This window comes from Phyllostomus discolor, chromosome 6, assembly GCF_004126475.2.
Source record: "Phyllostomus discolor isolate MPI-MPIP mPhyDis1 chromosome 6, mPhyDis1.pri.v3, whole genome shotgun sequence".
Lineage (NCBI taxonomy): Eukaryota > Metazoa > Chordata > Mammalia > Chiroptera > Phyllostomidae > Phyllostomus > Phyllostomus discolor.
In genome coordinates this window covers 157,983,131-158,003,600 of record NC_040908.2, presented here as the reverse complement: position 1 = coordinate 158,003,600, position 20,470 = coordinate 157,983,131, and the positions used below count along the sequence as shown (strand labels likewise).

The 20,470-nt window shown below is 38.4% G+C and overlaps 2 protein-coding genes across 2 annotated transcripts; both read left to right on the top strand.

The window, feature by feature from the left end:
• Positions 1 to 681: 681 nt before the first annotated feature.
• Positions 682 to 1,743, top strand: LOC114499036 (olfactory receptor 1052-like). The gene has a single exon (XM_028514996.2). The coding sequence runs from the start codon at positions 763 to 765 to the stop codon at positions 1,699 to 1,701; it is 939 nt and encodes a 312-aa protein (XP_028370797.1). The 5' UTR covers positions 682 to 762; the 3' UTR covers positions 1,702 to 1,743.
• A 12,531-nt stretch (positions 1,744 to 14,274) lies between these two features.
• On the top strand, positions 14,275 to 15,279 carry LOC114499035 (olfactory receptor 8U9-like). The gene has a single exon (XM_028514995.1). The coding sequence runs from the start codon at positions 14,275 to 14,277 to the stop codon at positions 15,277 to 15,279; it is 1,005 nt and encodes a 334-aa protein (XP_028370796.1).
• The last annotated feature ends 5,191 nt before the right edge of the window (positions 15,280 to 20,470 follow it).

The following is a 20,470-nucleotide window of genomic DNA, read 5'->3' as shown; positions in this document are numbered from 1 at the left end:
ACCAAGCATGCCTACTATGGGGTCCCAACACACCTCCCCCAAGCTGTTCTGTCTGAGGGCACAAGGTAAGCTCTACACGTCCCAGTGTGTGCACTCTAACCTACCATCCATGGTGATCCCTCCATCTTCTTCTCTAGAGAATACACCCCTGCTCTGGGAGTCCTGGATCACAGACTATCTTTATCCCTTGTTGACTGAGGCTGGATAGGACCAGGGGATAGTGGGGAAGAGAGGACACAACACATTAAGAAACAAAACAGTGATCTGCCTGCTTTACAGTATTGGATAATGAGGGAAGAATCAAGAAATATATTTGTTATCTGCATCTCTCACTTCACTATGCTTTTTTATTATAGAATATAATAACACTTACACTACATCAAGAACAGAAACAACCTTGTAATTAGATATGGTTAATCTGAATCAAAGCATTCTAAGAACAACTTGGCCGACTCTGAGAACATCAATTTCCTAATCTATAAGATAAAAAATACTACCTAGTTAGGTATGAAAATTATTTATTTTGTATCAAAGTGTGATACCTATTCTATATAAGCTGTATTATTATCATTTTATCAATTCACATTAAATTGGAAATATGTCAGAGAGTCTGTTTGCTTAAAGAGAATGTGCATTTTTGAGGTCTTTTTCTAACTGCTGACAAAGAGAAAGAACCAGCAGTGTAACTGTTAAGACACTCAGATGATTTGCCCTTCACTTGCATTTCCTTCCTCCACAACCAGGGATTTCCAGACCTGAGTGATGGCCATTGAGAACTGCACCGTGTTTACAGACTTCATACTCTTAGGACTCTCTAGCAGGTGGGATGTGCAGCAGGGGCTCTTTGTGCTCTTCCTGCTGGTTTATGGCATCACTGTGATTGCCAACCTAGGGATGATCCTGCTGATCAGCACAGAACCCCGGCTCCACACACCCATGTATTATTTCCTGAGCAATTTGTCTTTCTGTGATGTCTGCTATTCCTCCTCTGTCTCCCCCAAGATGCTGGCTGATTTCTTATCTCAGCAAAAGAAGATTGAATATAACTTATGCATGCTACAGATGTTCTTTTATGGTGTTTTTGCAGATGTAGACTGTGTCATGCTGTCTGTCATGGCGTATGACCGTTATGTAGCCATTTGTAATCCACTTCTGTATACAGTTACCATGTCCAGGGGAGTGTGCATCCAGCTGGTGGCCACTGCCTACATTGCAGGTTTTGTGGATATCATCATCTTTATATATTGCACAACTCGATTGTCATTCTGCAAGTCCAATATCATCAATCATTTTTTCTGTGATGTGCCACCCTTACTAGCCCTCTCCACCTCAGACACAACCACCATTGAAATAGCAATGACTGTTTCCTGTATTTGCATTGTGGGGTCCAGCCTCATCACTGTCCTCCTTTCCTACAGCTACATCATCACTACAATCTTTCGCATGAAGTCGGCTGCAGGCAAACGAAAAGCCTTCTCTACCTGTGCCTCCCACTTAACTGCTGTGGCTATATTTTACGGGACACTCTTTTTCATGTATTTCCAACCTAGTTCCAGTTATCCCATGGGCACTGACAAAGTGCCTTCTCTGTTCTACTCAGTTGTCATCCCCATGTTAAACCCACTAATCTACAGTTTAAGGAACAAGGATGTGAAAGGTGCCCTGAAAAAAGCAGTTGGCACTAAATCATGTACTGGGTGAAAGTGTGTTCAGTGAAAAAGGTTTTATTTGCAGATGTTGACAGCTAAATTTTATGGACATTGGTACAGTTTTCTGTAGTCTCACAAGCACAATTCTGGATATTTCCTTACCTACCTTTCTGCCTAAATTGAATGTGAAGAATAGTCATTATGAATATTTATCTCTTTTAACTAAAGGAAAGAAGTACTAGGTTTACTTTACTCTTTTGCAAAGAAGATCTTTGTGTACTACTCTCCTCTCTTCATCAGTGTACATATCCCAGAGTGATATGGGCATAGTACCATCTTCCTCCATGTTTAAAGTTCCAGTTTGTCAAGCAATGGTATTAATAAATTTGCTGATCCAGAAGAGAGTTTTAATAGTTTAAGTTAGCTTTCTTTTTTTTCTTCCTCTGTGCTTGTATCATCGTATAAATTCCCATCATAACACTGAGAAGTAATAAGTAGTAAATGAATGAATAGGAATAAGTTAAAATTCTTCTGCTTTAGTTCAGAGTCCCATAAATGCAAGGTTCTTGTCTGTCTTATTCACCAGTATTTCTACTTTGTCATTTACAATGCTCATTTTCAGGATGCCATTCAAAAACATTGATTGAATGAATGAAGGTGTTTCCCCTGCAACACACATGTAAAAAGCAACCTTTGTGAATGGAAAAGAAAATAGCTTTTTTTTTTATTTTAGCATGCTAATTTTACACAAAATTCACCTCTACTTCTTCTTTGCCCAAGGCTGAGTAAGTACCGGGGACACAGATCGTGTCATGTAGACAACTTCTCAGATCCTCTATTTCTGATCATTCTACCCCAGGGGTCAGCAGGATCAGCAGCTCTAGATTTATATGGCACATCATAGCCTTCCCATCAGACTCTGGATTTGCCCTCTTGCCCTCACTCTGGGGAATAGATCCATGCTCTTGACACCTCTACAGAAACTGTATGAATGATGCTTGGGGGTCGAAGACCTTGACCTTCTCTGATAGTCACTATCATCTTAATGTATAAAGTGTCCTTAATGTATGTTACTTTATCTTCTTTTATGACATGCTCATAGCATTATACTGATTAAAGTTTTTAAAAACATGGAATTCCCAATTGATATAGTTTAAGTTGAAGAGTTATTAACAAAAATTTATGTTTGATGGAGAAAAAGAACAATCAAGTAGTATTTATATTACTGTTCCAGTTGTAATGCCTTAAACTGGTTCTCTGTCAATCTATGAAATAAACTGAAACCTTAGTCTAAACACAATTTAATAGTGCTCACTTCTTAGTGGTTTGAGGTTCAGTAATGTTAAGATCTATTTTAATACCTTAAGGTGATTGTACTTGGTATTTATATTATTATTGAATAACTATTAACACTGTTATAAAAACATTATACAATCTCAGGTTCTCAGAATATTCATTTAATTTTAAGTTTGCCATTTTATTAAAAAAAAAACCTGGAGGATCTCTCTTCTTCATGGGAGACAGAAAAATAGACTTCACAGGACTTCTTAATTAGGTCCTTTTCCCTTTATATACATGCTCACACCCCTCCCTTTAACATATAAAGTGTGTTTCATGTACGTTCTTCAAACGTCATAAGAATAAAACAATACACTTCTAACCACTTGTTAAATGTCCCATTCTTAAGTCACAGGAAACTCTCTCCTTTCAGCATTGTACTCATATCATTCTGTTATTATATCACCATCTCCTATAAGAAATTGTGTGTGTTCTTAGTTCAAGGACTGAGCATTCCATGTCTATTATCCAAAGCACCTGCATGGTGTCAGTGATACAAAATGACAAAACAGACAAATATATACTAAAATGAAGTATTTGATAGTATTTTATCTCTTGTTAGATGTCACTAAAACAACCAATCTCAGGGTATGAGGCTTGGCAATACATATTTCATCATTCTTCAGAAAGTACATAACTGAATGTGGATACTAAAGTGATGAATCTCTAAAAACTGGCATTTGATGTACACTCTAAGTAAAGAGAAGTCATATTTTCACATTCCTCAGATTTGTCTGTTTCATCCATCTCTGCTCATTTCCACTGGAAATATATTTTGAGCAACAGTATAGTAGAATACATTGTATTTTAAAAAACATTATCCAAAAACGTATATTTTATAAAAGACCATACTCACAGAGTGGGTGAAAGTGGATGAGAGTATAAGGGTGATAAATGGTAATGAAAAAAAACAATGAAAATGAACTATTAAATATATCTTCATGCAGATGAACTACATTAGCAGAATCAGCTTTTAATGACTTCATTTCTATACTCTGTTGAATATCCACTAATCTAACAAGAGAAAAAAACAAAACACACATTTACTGAGTTATTATTCATATAAATTATATGCTAAAGTTTGTGAGAATGTAGAAAATCATATCTATACCCATATAGATTAAATAGATAGAGTGATAGATTTCAAATACATACATACATATATATGTAAAATAAAAAAAGATTGTGTACCAGGGTAATTCAATGTTATACAATCAAAGAAGAGAAGTTATACTACACCACAAAATGTCACTTTGGCAAACTGATTACTTTGAAATACAGTTACTCAAGAAAGCTGCTGTCCCCTGGCTGGCATAGCTCCAGGGGATTGAGTACGGGCTCTGAACCAAAGTGTTGCATGTTCGAATCCCAATCAGGGTACATGCCTGGGTTGCAGGCCATGACCCCCACCAACCGCACATTGATGTTTCTCTCACTTTATCTCTCCCTTCCCTCTCTAAAAATAAATAAATAAAATCTTTTAAAAAGAGCTGATGTCTTGTCATACATTGGAGAGAATATGAGTCCCCTGATTCACACATACTTTGCATTTATTCTGAAGTACTGTGATAAAAAATGTTCTGAATCATTTTGTCTATAATCCCCTCCCCTGGAAAAGCTAGCCTGTACAGACACATCATTTAATGAGTGGCATCTCTCCACATAGGGCAACTAATGGACATGGGTTCATCACATCATCATCTCCTACTTTTTCACACTTTTCTCAGTCTAAAATCCACTTTATTACTGGGAGGAGAAAAACTTTCTCTCTATGGGCCTCTCACCTGACTTCTGTGTCCACCCATCAGGGTAGTCTTCTCCCAGTATTGGTAAATTTATCTCAGTTCTACACCATGGTCTTCCTTGTGTTGAACCTGTTAACTGATGGTTTGACAAACAAATACATAACTGACACCACTAAGAAAGCCACAGGACTGGAGGTAGATTCCTGGTGAGATACAACTTTCCAACATGCATCTAATTCCCTAACCACAAGCTCTAACTGGAAACCCCCAACAACCTTACCAGCACACACAAAAAGTCTCTCACAAGAATTTCACTAAACATTCATTTTTTCACATAGTCCAATGCAGTTTATAGCCCCAAAGTATAATAAAACATTTAAAATTCTTAAAATTGCTGCTTAAAGTTAATTTGGCAATGGATTATAGTTATCTTAAAGGATATAGTAAATACCTCAGAAAAGCGTGTGGATGTGCATGTGTGTGTGATCATGTGTAGATTATCCATTGACAAGGGTAGATCACTGGGTGAGGGAAGAAGCCAGATTCCCTTGATTCATATGCCAGCTCTGTGCCCAGACACTGAGTGGCACTTTGAATAAGTTACTTAATTTTTCTATGCCTCAGTTAACTCTCTGTGAAATGGGGAGAATATAGAACTTGTCATTGATTGTTACATGATTAACTAAGTGAAGGTCGAGAAGACTACCTAAGCCATTGGATGCACTTCATCAATGTTCATTATATATAGTCTATGACCCAAATAACAATCTTATAACTATACTAAGAGAAACAAATAAATATGTTCACTCAAACACATGTACAAAATATTCAACATTGAATTATTTAGAACAGTATAAAAGCTAAAAGTTTTTCACAACATTAAATCAGGAGTTGACAAACTTTTTCTTAAAGAGACAAGTAGTGGATTTCTTTAAGATTTGTAGGCTATAAAAATTTTCCACAGCCACTGAGATTTGCTTTTGTTTCATAAAAGACAACATCAATAATATATAAGGAAATGGTGCATCCCAGCTTCAGTAAAGCTTTATGTGCTGTAGTTTGCTGACCCATGATCTAGGTTTGGCACATTACTTCATGATGCGTTTCTACACTGGAAAACTACACAGCAATGAAAATGAATGAACTGCTTCCACATACAACAGCATAGAGAAATTTTACAAACATAGTGTTGAGTGAAATAAGCCAGACAAAGATGTGCAAAAAATTATATGACTTGATTACTGTATACCTCAGAAACATACAAACTGATCTAGCATACTGGACATCAATTTATGATGTATGTGTGGAATATTTCTGAGATGTTAGTGATGTTCTTTTTCTTTTCGCCTGGTTCTGGGTGCACACACCAATGTATTCTTTCCTAGGCCACCTCTCTTTCAGTGACTTCTACTATAAACAGCAACTGGACCCAGAATGCTGGTTTCTTTGCTAAGAAGTCAATTCCCTTCTGTGTCTGTTCTCTGCAATTCTTCATCTTCTGCACCTTTGCAGAGTCTGAGTGTCTAAAGCTGGCAGTGATGGCCCTTGATGGACACAAGGCCAGTAGCATCCAATTCCTCTTTACATTCACCATGCCCAGTGCAGGGTGCATCCTGCTCATGGCTGGGGAGGACTTGATGGGAATTATAGATACTTCGATAAGTACAATGTTAATGTGCTGCTTATGTTCCTGTGGGTCAAATGAGATTAACCATTTCTTTTGTGATGGCCCGCCTCAGCTATATTGATGAGATTCTCAGGTGAATGAGTTGGTGATATTCACAATTTTGGGCTTCATTAGGATGAAGGATGTTTTGTGCCAATTGTTATATATCCTAGCACTAATGAAGAACAACTGTGCTGAGGGGAGAGTCAAACCTTTTCCACCTGCACCTTGTACTTAACTGTGGTGGTATTTCCCAGGGAACTCGATCTTCATGTATTTTAGGCCAAGTTGTTCCTACTTCATAGATCAAGACAAATTGAGCTCATTTTTTTTACATCCTTGTGATGCCCATGCTAAACCCTGGGACTTATGACCTGCAGACCAAGAATGTGAAAGAGGACCTGGAACAACTTAGAAACAAAAAATGGCTTCATTGAAAAATTATGAGTTGGGTGATAGAGATGTGTGTGTGTGTGTGTGTGTGTGTGTGTGTGTGTACATACATATGTATGTATATATAATCTCCAAATTTTATATATACTATGTTGCAAAAAGTTGAACTGTTTTTGATTCATTTCATATGAACCTGTAACTATTTATACTATGTTTCAGCCACAGCAAAATGTGTCATTTCCAACATACTCCATGCTCTCTTTTATGTCTTGAATGTGTATGTGGTACTCTCTATTTGTACAAATGCTGTGGAATTCTACTTACCAAATTTTATTGCTTTGATCTTTTACTTGTACATCAATTTAATTTTTTAAAACTTACTGACAGTTTCCAAAGTGTCTATTGCACTTCTATGTGATATTATTCCACAGCAACTCCTGCACATTTTGCAATGATGAAGCTTATCATCTAGTGGAAGTGACAAATTTTGATGAATGATCATTTGAATTATTTATAATAAACTATAACTATTCCAAGGCACCTCCTACATATACATCCAAAGCATATTGATCAAATAGAGGGAAGAATAAATGTACTTCCTCATATGAACACAATTACCTGCAAACAAAAAAATAAGTGGTAATTAACTGAGAGCTTCAAGTAGTTAGAGAAGCATTCTAGGTAGATGGATCAGCTATTAGAGAGGCCTTGAGTTGGACAAAACTACGCTATTTCTCTGGGATTTAAAAGCTTAGCCATTGCCCTGGCTGGTGTAGCTCAGTGGATTGAGCGCTGGCTGCGAACCAAAGTGTCGCAGGTTCAATTCCCAGTCAGGGCACATGCTTGGGTTATAGGCCATGGCCCCCAGCAGCCACACACTGATGTTTCCCTCTCTCTCTCTTTCTCCTCCCTTTCCTCTCTAAAAAACATAAGCAAATAAATAAAATCTTTAAAAAATACTATTGAGGCCCCATTCAAGATGAATTCATGAGAAAAATATTTTTAAAAAATAAAATAAAAGCTTAGCCACCAGTGTGGCTAAGGTATGAAAAGCAAAGGGGACTGGCCTCCTGAGTCAATCCCTGTGCTGCAATTCACAATTCATTGGCTTCCTCCAGGGGGTGTCCTTCCTGCCAGCACTCTCTAAACTGGTCCATACACCATCATGTGCCTTAGGACATTGTTGAATCTATGACTCTGTTTCCAATCACTGTCATCAGGGTGGGGTTTCCAGCACTCTGAGATTCAGGATGGTGCTTTCTATTTCTTTATCCAAGCTCTAACACAGCACCTGAAAGAAAGATATCAAACATGTTCACTGTTATTGAATGTTTGTACTTCTAAAACAGAAAAAAATCACAGGCAGCCTAGTGTGTGCCTTCAATTCATTTTTAGTTGTTTCTCTGCAAGAACAAAAGCAGGTGTGGATGTTAAAATAAGGAAATGTTAAAGACATACAGACAAATTATTTGAAAAATAAATATACCAAACAATATTTATCAAGATACCTGTCTACTTCACATGCCTCTGCTCTGCTTTGTTGGTGATCAAGTCACTGGAAGTGGCTTGTTTAGCAAAGAGGGACAAGGACATGAATTTGAAGAATCACACAAGAAGCAAGGGCAATCTATTTACACAAACCAGAAGTCATTCAATTTCTAGATGCCCTTACAAAATGCCTTTGAGTGAAAATGTTAGGGGACTAAAGAGTTGGAAAATTTTAGTTTAAGGAAAATAGTTATAAATCTAGTAAGCAACACATACGTTAAAGCTATTGTTTCAGAAACTACATATAGATAAGGCTCATCCTGGTTCCTGGGAGGGGCAGCTAACCTCCTGGGGCACTGTCAAAGGCCACCACCCAAGGGACAAGTAGAGGCATCTGCACCATTGTGTTTCAGGGAGGGACAGACAACCACTTGCCACTGTGAGCAGCTAACTGCCCCATAAGAATGCGAAAGTTTCTTTCACCTAAGGCTCCCTGAATTTCAAAACCCCTCACTGCACTGTGTTCCTTCCCTGTTGAAAAAATGTTGGCTTGGAAAGAAAATGTAAGACAGTTTTGTTAGGGTGCAAACCCCCCTTCTTCTCAGATTCCCGGCTATCTGAATAAAGTGCCCATAAGGATTCAATCTCTGTTTCTGCTTATTGGGTTTTCCACATGACAGGCAGCATGAACATGGTGTCTTTTCCAGTTTCAAAAACATTTGAGATTGGTAGGGAAACGCAAGGAAGGCAATGAGACTGCTTTGCTGCCAAAGGAGATATTGTTTCTGAGATTCTGAAACACAGTATGGTAGAAAAACAATTGGAGTTTCTTCTTGTGGTAATAATGAGTCCATTTTAACCCATGCCTTGGAAATTTTACCTCTTTACTGAGTCCTGTCTTGAACAGCAACATGGTAGGAGTGCAACTGGACTAGACTAAAGCCCAAGCAGAGATGGGTGTCAACCCTGCAAGCACACAGATAATAGCATTGAGGTAGCACACCAGTCCCCTATAAGACAACTAAAATGTACTTAAATTTAGATTTCATATGCTTCTAGCTACTATAAACAAAAATGAGTTTAATGTGTGAACTAAAGAGAACTAAAAAGAAGGGAGAACGTAGAAGGTTTTAGGGATTCTAGTGATCTGTTTATTGTCCTGGATACTGATTGTTAGGATGCTTTTTAAAACAAGTTGTATACTTACCACTTAAGCATTTTCTGTGTGTACACGCTGTGCCATGACTCACCTAAAGAGCAGCTGCCATGAGAAAGATTCTCAATATCAATATCAAGTACCTGTTTGAATGTGGAATGCAAATAGCTCCCACTCACTGATGGAAGTCAGAATTGACTTTCAACTTTGGAAAACTATATGGCAGTTTTCTGTTGTAGCTGCTCCTAAAATCCCACCAGTAGTTTTGTACCCAATAGAAATGTAACTGTAAAAGACACTGGCTACCTGTCAATACCAAATCCTATGAGCAATGACAGTGATTGAATCTTTATGGGGCTTTATTCATATGGCTGGAGATATGAGCAGGTGATGGGTTCATACCCTAACAAACCATCTTTCCTTCTCTTTCCTGGCCAGAATTTTTATACAGTGGGGGTGAGTAGATAAACAAGGAACAGTGAGGGCTTTGAAATTCAGGTAGGATTACATGAGGTAAACTTCAGCATTCCTGTTCTGGGCAGTTAGCTATTTCAGTGACAAGCTGGAGGTTTGCTCTCCCTGGAACACAAAAGGTCCAGATGTCCCCAGGCAGTAATCTTCTATCAGTGCCCCAGGAGGCCAGCTGTTTACCCAAGAGCCAGGATGGGCCTTATCTGCAGTTTCTGAAAGGAAAGCTTTAACATACACATTACTTGCTAGACTTATAACTTTTTACCTCAAGCTAAAATCTTCCAAGTCTTGAAGAAATAAGAAAGTATGTACATGGAAAGGTTGTAAAAAAATGAATGATTTAGAATTATTTAGCACTTGACAAAAATATGTAGTATGATTATTTATTAGAATACTATACAGCAAAGAGAATGAATAAACTCCTCACATATAATGACTTGCAGGAATCTCCTGTACATAGTACTGAACAAAAGGATGAAGACATGAAAGAATAAAAACAGAATGATTGTAAATCTGTGTGCTTTATAAAAGCATACTCAACTATTTACCATTTTGGCATCGATTGTATTACGGTACACAAACACTCTTTAAACGGCTAGTTTTCTGATTTTTGTTCAGGGCTTGGATGCAGGGAAATTTTAACTTTCAAAAATCTACATTTTAAAGATATTTATATATATATCTTTAAAAAGTTTTCAAAATGCAAAAACTATTTACTGTGAGATTGTAGGCAATTGTCTGATTTCTGTTTTAGATTTCTCTAATTTTTATCTTTTTTGGACTGAAAGTATGCTATGAAACTCATTAGATATTCCAAATCTCTTAACAGGTTCTTATATACACACATTTTCAAAACATTATTGTCAAGTTAACAAAGGATACAACTTCCAAAAACTATTTCATTAAGTGATTGTCTTTGACACCAGAAAGTACTAGCTTGCTCATATATCGGAGGTATTTTTAGCAGCCTTCACTCACTACTTGCCTTGTTCCTGAACCAGGAAGCCTCACTGAACTGGTTTTCCTTGGAGGCATGGTCCTGTGCTGCCCTTTGTGATACAGACCCATGCCTCGGGGCCACACAGCCATTATCTGGGAGAAGGAGATTATGAGTTGACTGTTCTCTATGCAGTACTGTGTGGGGGGCACCTGTGATATCAGGAAAACCTTGTAAATATTTTTCTTTCTTGTTTGCTCTGAAGTCTTAAATTGTGCTGTGAATCTTCTACCCTCAACTCACACTTAAAGAACATATTCTATTAGAACATAAAACCTTTGGGAATCAATTAAATTATCTACTTTTTGATAATATATTTCTCTCCATACTCTGGATGTCATGGGGAGTGGGAGTTATACTACAGGGGTTCCCACGTTTATGAAGGTGACCTTTGAATCCTGTTTGAAGGGAGTGTTGCTTGAGGCAGCTGTCATCCTTGGAGACAGGGAAAGCCTGAGGGGAAAATGATTGTGGGGAGGAATCTGAAGGAGGTGACCAAGGAGGCTCTGCCTCCTCCACATACACACCAGAGAAATAAGACAGTGGTTAGAGCTCTTCAGTCCCACAAGTACAGCACTCTCTTGAGTTTAGCTGGTGGAAATATTCTTAGGTGGTTTTTCAACACACCTGGCATTTTTTTTAAGTCAGAAGTTCTTTCTCAATCAATCTGCCTGTAGGAAAATAACACATGATAAAACATATAATTAATTATATCTGCCACATATTCCTGAGAGACCATGTTCAACACCCAGGGACTGGACATGGACTTGGCGATATAACCCAGTTCAGTTGGGAGGCAGGGCTGAACCCTGCTGCAGACAGACTGGATGGAACATGGAAGTCAGTGCACCAGGACGGGGCAGGGACTTGCAGTTTGTCTGGTTTGTGTTTTAGATTTTTCTAATTTTTATCATCCAGGGACTGAGTGTGTGCTATGAAAGCTAAAGAGGGTATAAAAGGTTATAGAAAATTTAAGCACTTTTATCAATCTAATTGTTTTAAAGACATATACATAAATGGCAGGAAGTATAATGAAATGCAACCATGGATTGAAGACGTGGGATGATTTTTTATTTTTAATCTCTTACCTGTACTTTTTATATTTTTCATTTTTTTCAGTATGGACATTTTATTGGTTTATTTGATTTATTATGTTTTTACAGTTTTTCCACTCCCCCCATTAATCCTCTTCACATTTCACACCCCATCCCACCCACTTTCCCCCCATCCCCACCTTTAGTTCATGTCCATGGATCATATATATATAAGCTCTTTCACTTCTACATTTCCTATACTTTGTATATTTTTAAACAATATTTCCTTTTTTTTTAAAGATGTGTCTACAGGAACAGATATTCAAATTAGTTCATGCCAAGGGTTTGGAGATCTGTACACTGATCACTACATCATTACACAGATTTTCTTTTTCTGTTCTCCTAGCTTCAACTCCACTGTCACTATACTCTCACAAAACACAAGGGGTCACATATGACATACATAACATATTGATTGGATAAATTATAACAGTGGCCCATAGAACTTAATTGATCTTTAAAGACCAATTCTTTAAAGCAAAGAGAGGCAGATTTCAGAGCTACTCAAGGAAAAGAGGAATCAAAGAAAAAAATAAGAAATGTCCTCAGAAATCTAAACATGGAACTGCATTTTAACCCAGCATTTCCATTGCTGGGATTATATCCTAAGAATCCTGCAACACCAACTCAGAAGAACTTACATACGCCAATGTTCACAGCAGCACAATTTACAACAGCCAAGTGCTGGGAACAGCCTAAATGCCCATCAGTAAATAAGTGAATCAAAGAGCTATAGTACATTTACACATTGGAACACTACACAGCAGAAAGAAAGAAGGAACTCTTACCTTTTGCAACAGCATGGATGGAATTGGAGAATATTATGCTAAGTGAAATAGCAAAGCAGGGAAAGACCATAGGATCTCACCTATACACAGAACCTAATCAATAAAACAAACAAACCAGCAAAGTAGAACCAGAGACATGGAAATAAAGAAGAACCTGACATTGACCAGAGAGGATGTCAGGGCAGAAGGGGAATAACATGGTAAAGAGGGCTAAGGATCAAGTCAAGGAACATGTATAAAGGTCCCATGGACAAAGACAATACTGGGGAGGAAAGAAAGTGGAAGGTGGGACATGGGTAGAACAGGGGACAGTAATGGGAGGTTGGGGGGAAAATGGAAACAACTGTACTTGAACAACAATGAAGAAAAATTCCAATGTGTAGAACTCACCAAAATGTTAACTTGCTATCCTTTCTCAATCTTATATTTAATCACCTTTGAACTAAACATAAATAGAAGGCTTTAAACAAAAAGAAAACAATAAGCGTTATTTTGATTTTGGTGAAAGTGGGGGCAGAGTTCAACATGATTTCTCTCTGAATTTACTGAACTGTGGACAGATGAGGGATTTTATCCTGGCACTGACACATCTGTTCTGTTGGTGAACACATAGTGTCGATTCTAGTTGATTAGAGGAAAGTGACTCACACAGAAATACACAACTCTTTCTTACCTCTCTGTCACCCTTGAGACCAGCATGCTTGGAGTCAGATCCCAAATATTCTGCAGAAGCTCTGCTGAACAACAGCCACTGTCAGAGGGAGCATGGTTAGCCCAGGCCTATTCTAGTCTAACAATCACTCATTGGGACCCTCCAACCTCTTCTTCAGCAACCACCACCGTCCTGCTCCAGTGGGTCCTGGATCACAGACTATCTGTATCCCTGTCTATTGAGACTAGAAAGGACAGGAGGGATAATAGGAAGTAGGAGAACAGGGGAATGTTATATCCAGAAACTCACTATAAATCTGCCCATCCACAATTGTAAAAATGAAGGAAAATAAAACAACATTTCTACCTCTCAACTAACTATGTTTCTCAATTGCAGGACATAATACAGCCTCTGCAGTACTGAAAAACAGCAACAATCTTATCAGAAGATGTGGGTTACTGAACCAGTTAATTCAGAACTATTGCCTCAGGTATGAAAACATCAAATTTTTAATCTCTAAGACAGGAGTAACAAAAATTGCCATAAACACTACATAGGTTGGTATGGAAATAGCATGATTTAATATAAAAACTATGCAACAAACTTGGTAGAATGCTATGTAAATGTAAGAGATATTATCATTAACATTTATTGATTTAATTATATAGAATGTATTTCCAAAGAGTCAGATTTCCTCATGGAGTTCTAGCACTGTTTACTGCTTTTTCTGATTACAGAAAAATAGAAAGAATCAGGAATTTCACTAATAAGACAGATGATGTTAACATTGTACATCCATTTCCTTCCTCCACAACCAGAGATTTCCAGACCTGAGTGATGGCCATTGAGAACTGCACCGTGTTTACAGACTTCATACTCTTAGGACTCTCTAGCAAGCAGGATGTGCAGCAGGGACTCTTTGTGCTCTTCCTGCTGGTTTATGGCATCACTGTGATTGCCAACCTAGCGATGATGCTGTTGATCAGGAAGGACCCCCAGCTCCACACGCCCATGTATTATTTCCTGAGCAATCTCTCATTCAGTGATATCTGCTACTCCTCCTCTATCTCCCCCAAGATGCTGGCTGATTTCTTATCTAAGCAAAAGAAGATCAAATATAGTTTATGTGCAGTCCAGATGTTCTTTTTTGGTACCTTTGCAGATGTGGAATGTGTCATGCTGTCTGTCATGGCATATGACCGTTATGTAGCCATTTGTAATCCACTTCTGTATACATCAATCATGTCTGGAAGAGTCTGTACCCAGCTAGTGGCCATTGTGTACATCCAAAGTCTGGTGTATTCTGCAATTGTTACTTATTACACAATTCGATTGTCATTCTGCACTTCCAATATCATCAATCACTTTTTCTGTGACTTCCCACCCTTACTAGCCCTCTCCACCTCAGATACAACCATCAATGAGATAGTGATGTGCACTTACAGTAGCTGTGTTCTGGGGTTCAATATTGTCACTGTCTTCCTCTCCTACAAGTACATCATAAATACCATCCTTAGAATGAAATCAGCCAAGGGCAGGCACAAAGCCTTCTCTACCTGTGCCTCCCATTTAACTGCTGTGGCTATGTTTTATGGGACACTCCTGTTCATGTATTTCCGATCCAGCTCAAGTCACTCCATGGACACAGACAAAGTGGCCTCTGTTTTCTACACAGTTGTCATCCCCATGTTAAACCCACTGATCTACAGTTTGAGGAACAAGGATGTGAAAGATGCCCTGAAAAAAGCAGTGGGCACTAAATTATGTTCTGATGGAAGCCGTGTTTTCACCCAAAGTGTTTATTTGAAGATCCTGAGAGCTAAATTTCAGGTATTTTTGTAGTTTTTTTTCAGTTACCTTTTTCCTTACTGCTCCCCTCTACCCTGGCCCCCACATCTCCATAGTCATTGCCCTATCATTCTCCATGCTCCTGAGTCCTCTATTTGTGTTCCTTTGTTTGTTCCTTCTCCTTCTTTCTCCCTTTATAGTCCTCCCTTCTCTCTGCTGGTCACGGTCAGTTTGTTCTTTATTTCCTATTCTCTGGTTCTATTTTGCTCATTTGTTTGTTTTGTTGGATAGATTCCACTAACAGATGAGATTTTATGGTAATTGTCTTTCACCACCTGGCGTATTTCACTTAGCATAATGCTCTCCAGATCTATCCATGCTGTGGCCACATTAGGAGCCCCTTCCTTCCTTCTGCTGTGTAGTGTTCCATTGTGTAAATATACCATAGTATTTTAATCCACTCATTTACTGATAGGCACTTAGCTTGCTTCCAACACTTGGATCATGTAAATTTTGCTGCTATGAACATTGGAGTGCCTCAGTTCTTTTGAACTCGTGTTTCAGATATCTTACTGTGTTATCCTAGCAGTGGAATTGCTGGGTCAAAATACAGGTCTATTTATAGGCATTTTGACATACATTTCTATTGGCTCACCATTGCCCTTTTTAGATATTTTTCATTACTGATCATTGTGTCTAAATGAAATGTAGGAGACAGTCATTACTGGTCATCATCCTTTCCTCCAGCTAAGGGAGACTAGTAATACCTTTATTTTAATGTTTTTCAAAGATTTTTCTATGCCTCCTTCTCTATTCATGGTGAGACGCCTCAGGCAGAGCAGCCCTTCCACCCATGTTAGTTCAACTCACTGTGGAGAATAGACATGACCCTACTGATAAATGTACAGAAAAGCATGAATGGGAATTAGGCTTAGTAACACCAGAATCTCCTCAAGGTCACTGGAAAGGGAAACTCTATCTTCATGTTCTCACAGCTCCACAGTAGTTAAAATAAAATTTTAAAAAATGAATTGCCCAATTAATACAGATTAAATTGTAAAGGCATAATTATAAACAAAAGTATGTGTTCAATTGAATAATAAAGAAAAATAGTATTTCATTTGTAAAGATTTACATTTTTTTGTCTGTTTATCTGTGAAATAAACTGGAACCATATTTTACACACAACTTTAATAGTGGTCATCTCTGAATATGTCAACCCTATTCCAATATCTTAATTAAATTAATTGCTTGTGTTGGTCTCCTTGCAGTCAATTCACAAGTACCAGCTATGAAAAACAACACAATTTCAGATTCCAATGAGTGCTTATTTTATTTTATGCTTTTGTCAGGAAGGGAACAAGAATACATTCTTTTGTGGGCTCCGAAGGACAGAGTACTGGGTGATAGAAGGCTTTCCATTCAGGTCCTAATCCCTAGTGTAATCTATGTCTTCAGTGTATGAAAAGTGCTGAGTGTTATGCACTTCCAAGCATTGAAGCATTTATAAGGATAAAACACTACATTAAAAGCATGCAATTTTCAACAGGTAACTTACCTTCAATTACTGATTGGGGAGAGTTTAAAGACAAAAATATGTTATTACTGTTACCTCTTTTATAATACCAAACAATTTCAATGTTGTTCATAGAATATCTAACGCATCAGGACCTCTCAATCTTTGTCCAAACCCCTTCCACTCTCAATTACTTTATTAAAAACATACTAAATGTATTAATATCTATTTATGTTGTGTAAAATTAGATTTGTTGGTCATAATTTGCATATATGTTTAGGGGGGAAAATCCCATTTTTTTAATTTATCTTTCTTTTTTAAAAGATACTGAAATGACAGCTGTTACACAGTCAGGAAAGCTGAATTTTTGTTTCTGTTTGTGTCTTATTTTCATTTCAGGGGAACAATCCAATGGGAGACAGGTTAAGATAAGATCTGGCACAAACTGGCAGTTACCAGAGGGAGAGGGTAGGGGATAATGGGGAGAAAAGGGGAAAGGTTTTACAGGAACAACTATAAGGACTTCTGGACAAAAATAAGGCAGGATGGAAACAGGGGAAGGAAGTGGGGATGGCAGAGTTGGTGGGGAGGGGTGGGAGGCAAGGCAGAAAACTGAATTTGAACAGCAATAAAATTCAAAAGGTTTTTTTCAAAGACAAGAACTGGAATTTGAAGTGACACACATCTGAATTCAAATTTGTCCAAATCTTTTCCTTTCCCCAGTAAATTCAATAAAAAAGAAAAAAGAGAAAAAATCCTCTCCTTGTTAGCTGAGTAACCTTAGAGCACTTAATCCTTTTAAGCCTCAGTTTCCTCATTTCTTTAGCACAGACTTAATATATATATTATGATAAGAAATATATATAATTTCAGACACTTATGATTGTTGAAGAGAGTTTCTAAGATCCTACATAGCCAACCACCTGCTCATCAGCAGATAAAGCTCTGGCGCTGAAAAAAGAGACTGTGTCCTTCCTGGACTCATGTTAGGAAGTAAAGTCTCCAGGATCCACCTTCATCTGCAGTAGAGCCTGCTCACCCCACAGTCACATTCCTGTGTGCAGCCTAGCCTCAGGGGGTGTGGGGCTCTCTGCCATCCACCTCAGAGCTTGTCTTTCCTGACCTTGCCTTCATTCTTAGAGCTGAGTAGAGATTTTCTCATGCCCAGCTATGCTGGTCACACCATTCCCATGTGCAGGCCAAATCCCAGGACCCACTCTATTAGTCTAAATCCCAGACTCCACACTGCCAAGAAATGAGTTCCAATCATTAATCCCAGATTACCTCATTTCATGGTATTCTGTTTGTCCCTGTTCCAAGGACTGTACCTATAATGGCACAGTTAGCTACAAAGGAACTAATATTTATCTGTTACAATGAAGTCCTGTACTCTGGACATTTTCTGCTCAGTATTTAGAAAAAAAGCATTTGATTCTCCTCACTCATAGGACACCATTTCATTCTTCTCTATTGACACCTTACTTTAGCCAGAGCCCTACCTCACCACTGACCTGCATAGACAAGTCTCTCTTTGGGAAGATAGCTTCCCTTGCAATAAAGGGTACAGTAATCTAGATTATAACCCAACATACAGTTTCACTATCTGAAGGCTTTCCTCACTACTCCATCCCTCTACTCAAACTCACCTGAGGTTACAAGGTCTGTCCAGAAGGTATCCAGACATGGAATATGAAAAAGAGAGGCATTTACTGAAGAAGATCCAAGATACAAGAAACATTGCACACAGGGCAATGATATCTCAGTCCCCTTCAAAGTAGTCACCTTGGACCTCCCACAGTTCTCCCAGTAGCCATCATCTGCCCTGTCATATTTTTCTGGATCTCATTGAGGGGCTGAAATCTCATCTTTTTTGAAAGCTGGTTTTAATTTTGGGAAAAGGCAGAGTCACAAGGTGCCAAATCAGGGTTGGAGGGGTCTTAGTCACCTGGGTGATCAGATGTTTAGTCAAATAACTCTCTAGGCCACAGGGTGCACTAGGGGGCCCATTGTCCAGATGATGCTGCCAATCACCAGTTGCCCATAGCTGTGGCCTTATGAAACATCCTGACAGTTTACAGAGAAATGTTCAACTTAACATCAAATGTGATACAGATTCTTTGCTCTACTTGCTCAGTCATTTTCAATGCGATGGCCACACAGCACACATGCTCACTCAGTGGCTTCTACCACTCCAACTAGTGCAGGGAAGTGGTCATTGTCCAATCATGGGCATTCCAGTCCACTCTTTTTAGTCGACAGCTTACAATGATGTGACACAAACTGTTCTTATGTTAACAATGGCTGGACTCTTTCCTGACACACTTGATATACTTTCTTTCAACTTACTGTCCTAACTTGGAAGGGTTCATTCCCCAGAAGACAACCACACTGTCATTCTACCATCTGTAGGTTTCCCTTCCATCTCTGGCCCTCGAGCATAGTCCCCTTCAGTAATTTTGTATAATCAATGAGTGTCACATATTGTAACACTGTGTTTTGGTGTAAGACTAGTGAAAGAACTATCATTCCTTATTTCTGCTCAGGCATTAATACCTCCAAACACAAGTACTACCAAGGATGACAGTTAGTGTCTATGTATAATAATCCAACCAAGTAGTTCTGTGTGATAAAAACCTGGTTAGAAAATTGTTAAATCAAAACAGATATAATTTTCATGATACCTATAAGCTCGTGACTCCATATGAAGAGGCAGCATACTCAATTGAGCTTGAAATCTTCTGTAGAAACACACTCTGAACTGTGGAGGCAATGAAAACAACATTTAGTCCAAGTGCCTCCTCCCATCTCACTCTACCTGTGGCCTTCAACAAACCACTCTCTTTGAACCTCAGGTTCCATTCTGTCAAATGAGGGGCTGAAACTGAGTCATCTTAATTCTTTATTCAAGTTATTGCATCCTGGATTGTACCAACATGAGTCTATCAGTGCAGGTACCACTGGGCATAATTGAGCAATGGCAGATGGCTGGGAATACACTCATACCAATGGAATACAGTACAGCTGTAGGTCAACCAGACCTGAACTGGAATGGGCAGGGAGAACAGACAGAATTTGGGATGCAGGAGCCCCATCACTGTTAAGATGGTCCTCTCAACAGGCCTTCAATTCTGAACGTTCTCTGTGAGACACACTTTTTAAAAGTGAGTATTCAACTTTGTTAGTTGTCAGGAATATAAAACACTCCAAATAATGGTTACAGTTAAAGGGAAAGTTGGTGAGGATGTTCAACAAGGCACTCGCACAAGGGTAGTGTGATACGGCCAGATGGATTGGCAGACTTCATACAAAACTGTATGATGATATTTACTAGATCTAAATTTTAAATACATACCCACACACATTTTCAACTCCTGCTTTTATATAGAAGATAAATGGGTGTTTTTGTCTACCAAAGTGTATTACCAGAGTGTTCACACTAAAATGATCGGTAATAAGAAGAGAGAAAACAACTCCACTGTCTTCTATGCCGGTTAAAGTAGATCAATAAATAATGACATAGTTGTACAAAAGAATGCTCTATACCAATGAGATCCATCTTTGCAATTGAATGCAACGATGTGAACAAGTGTATAACTGCCTACAGCAGCACATGCTTTAGGTGCCTGCTTGTGCTCAGTTAAAAGCTATTCTACCGTGATAAGAATAAAGAATGTTATAATTACTCCTTTGGATGAAGAGACTAGTGACTTAAAAGGATTTGTGGTGCTC

What these genes read in the sequence shown, in the direction of transcription:
- LOC114499035 (XM_028514995.1), top strand. Translation starts at nt 14,275, where the DNA reads ATGGCCATTGAGAACTGCACCGTGTTTACAGACTTCATACTCTTAGGA.
- LOC114499036 (XM_028514996.2), top strand. Translation starts at nt 763, where the DNA reads ATGGCCATTGAGAACTGCACCGTGTTTACAGACTTCATACTCTTAGGA.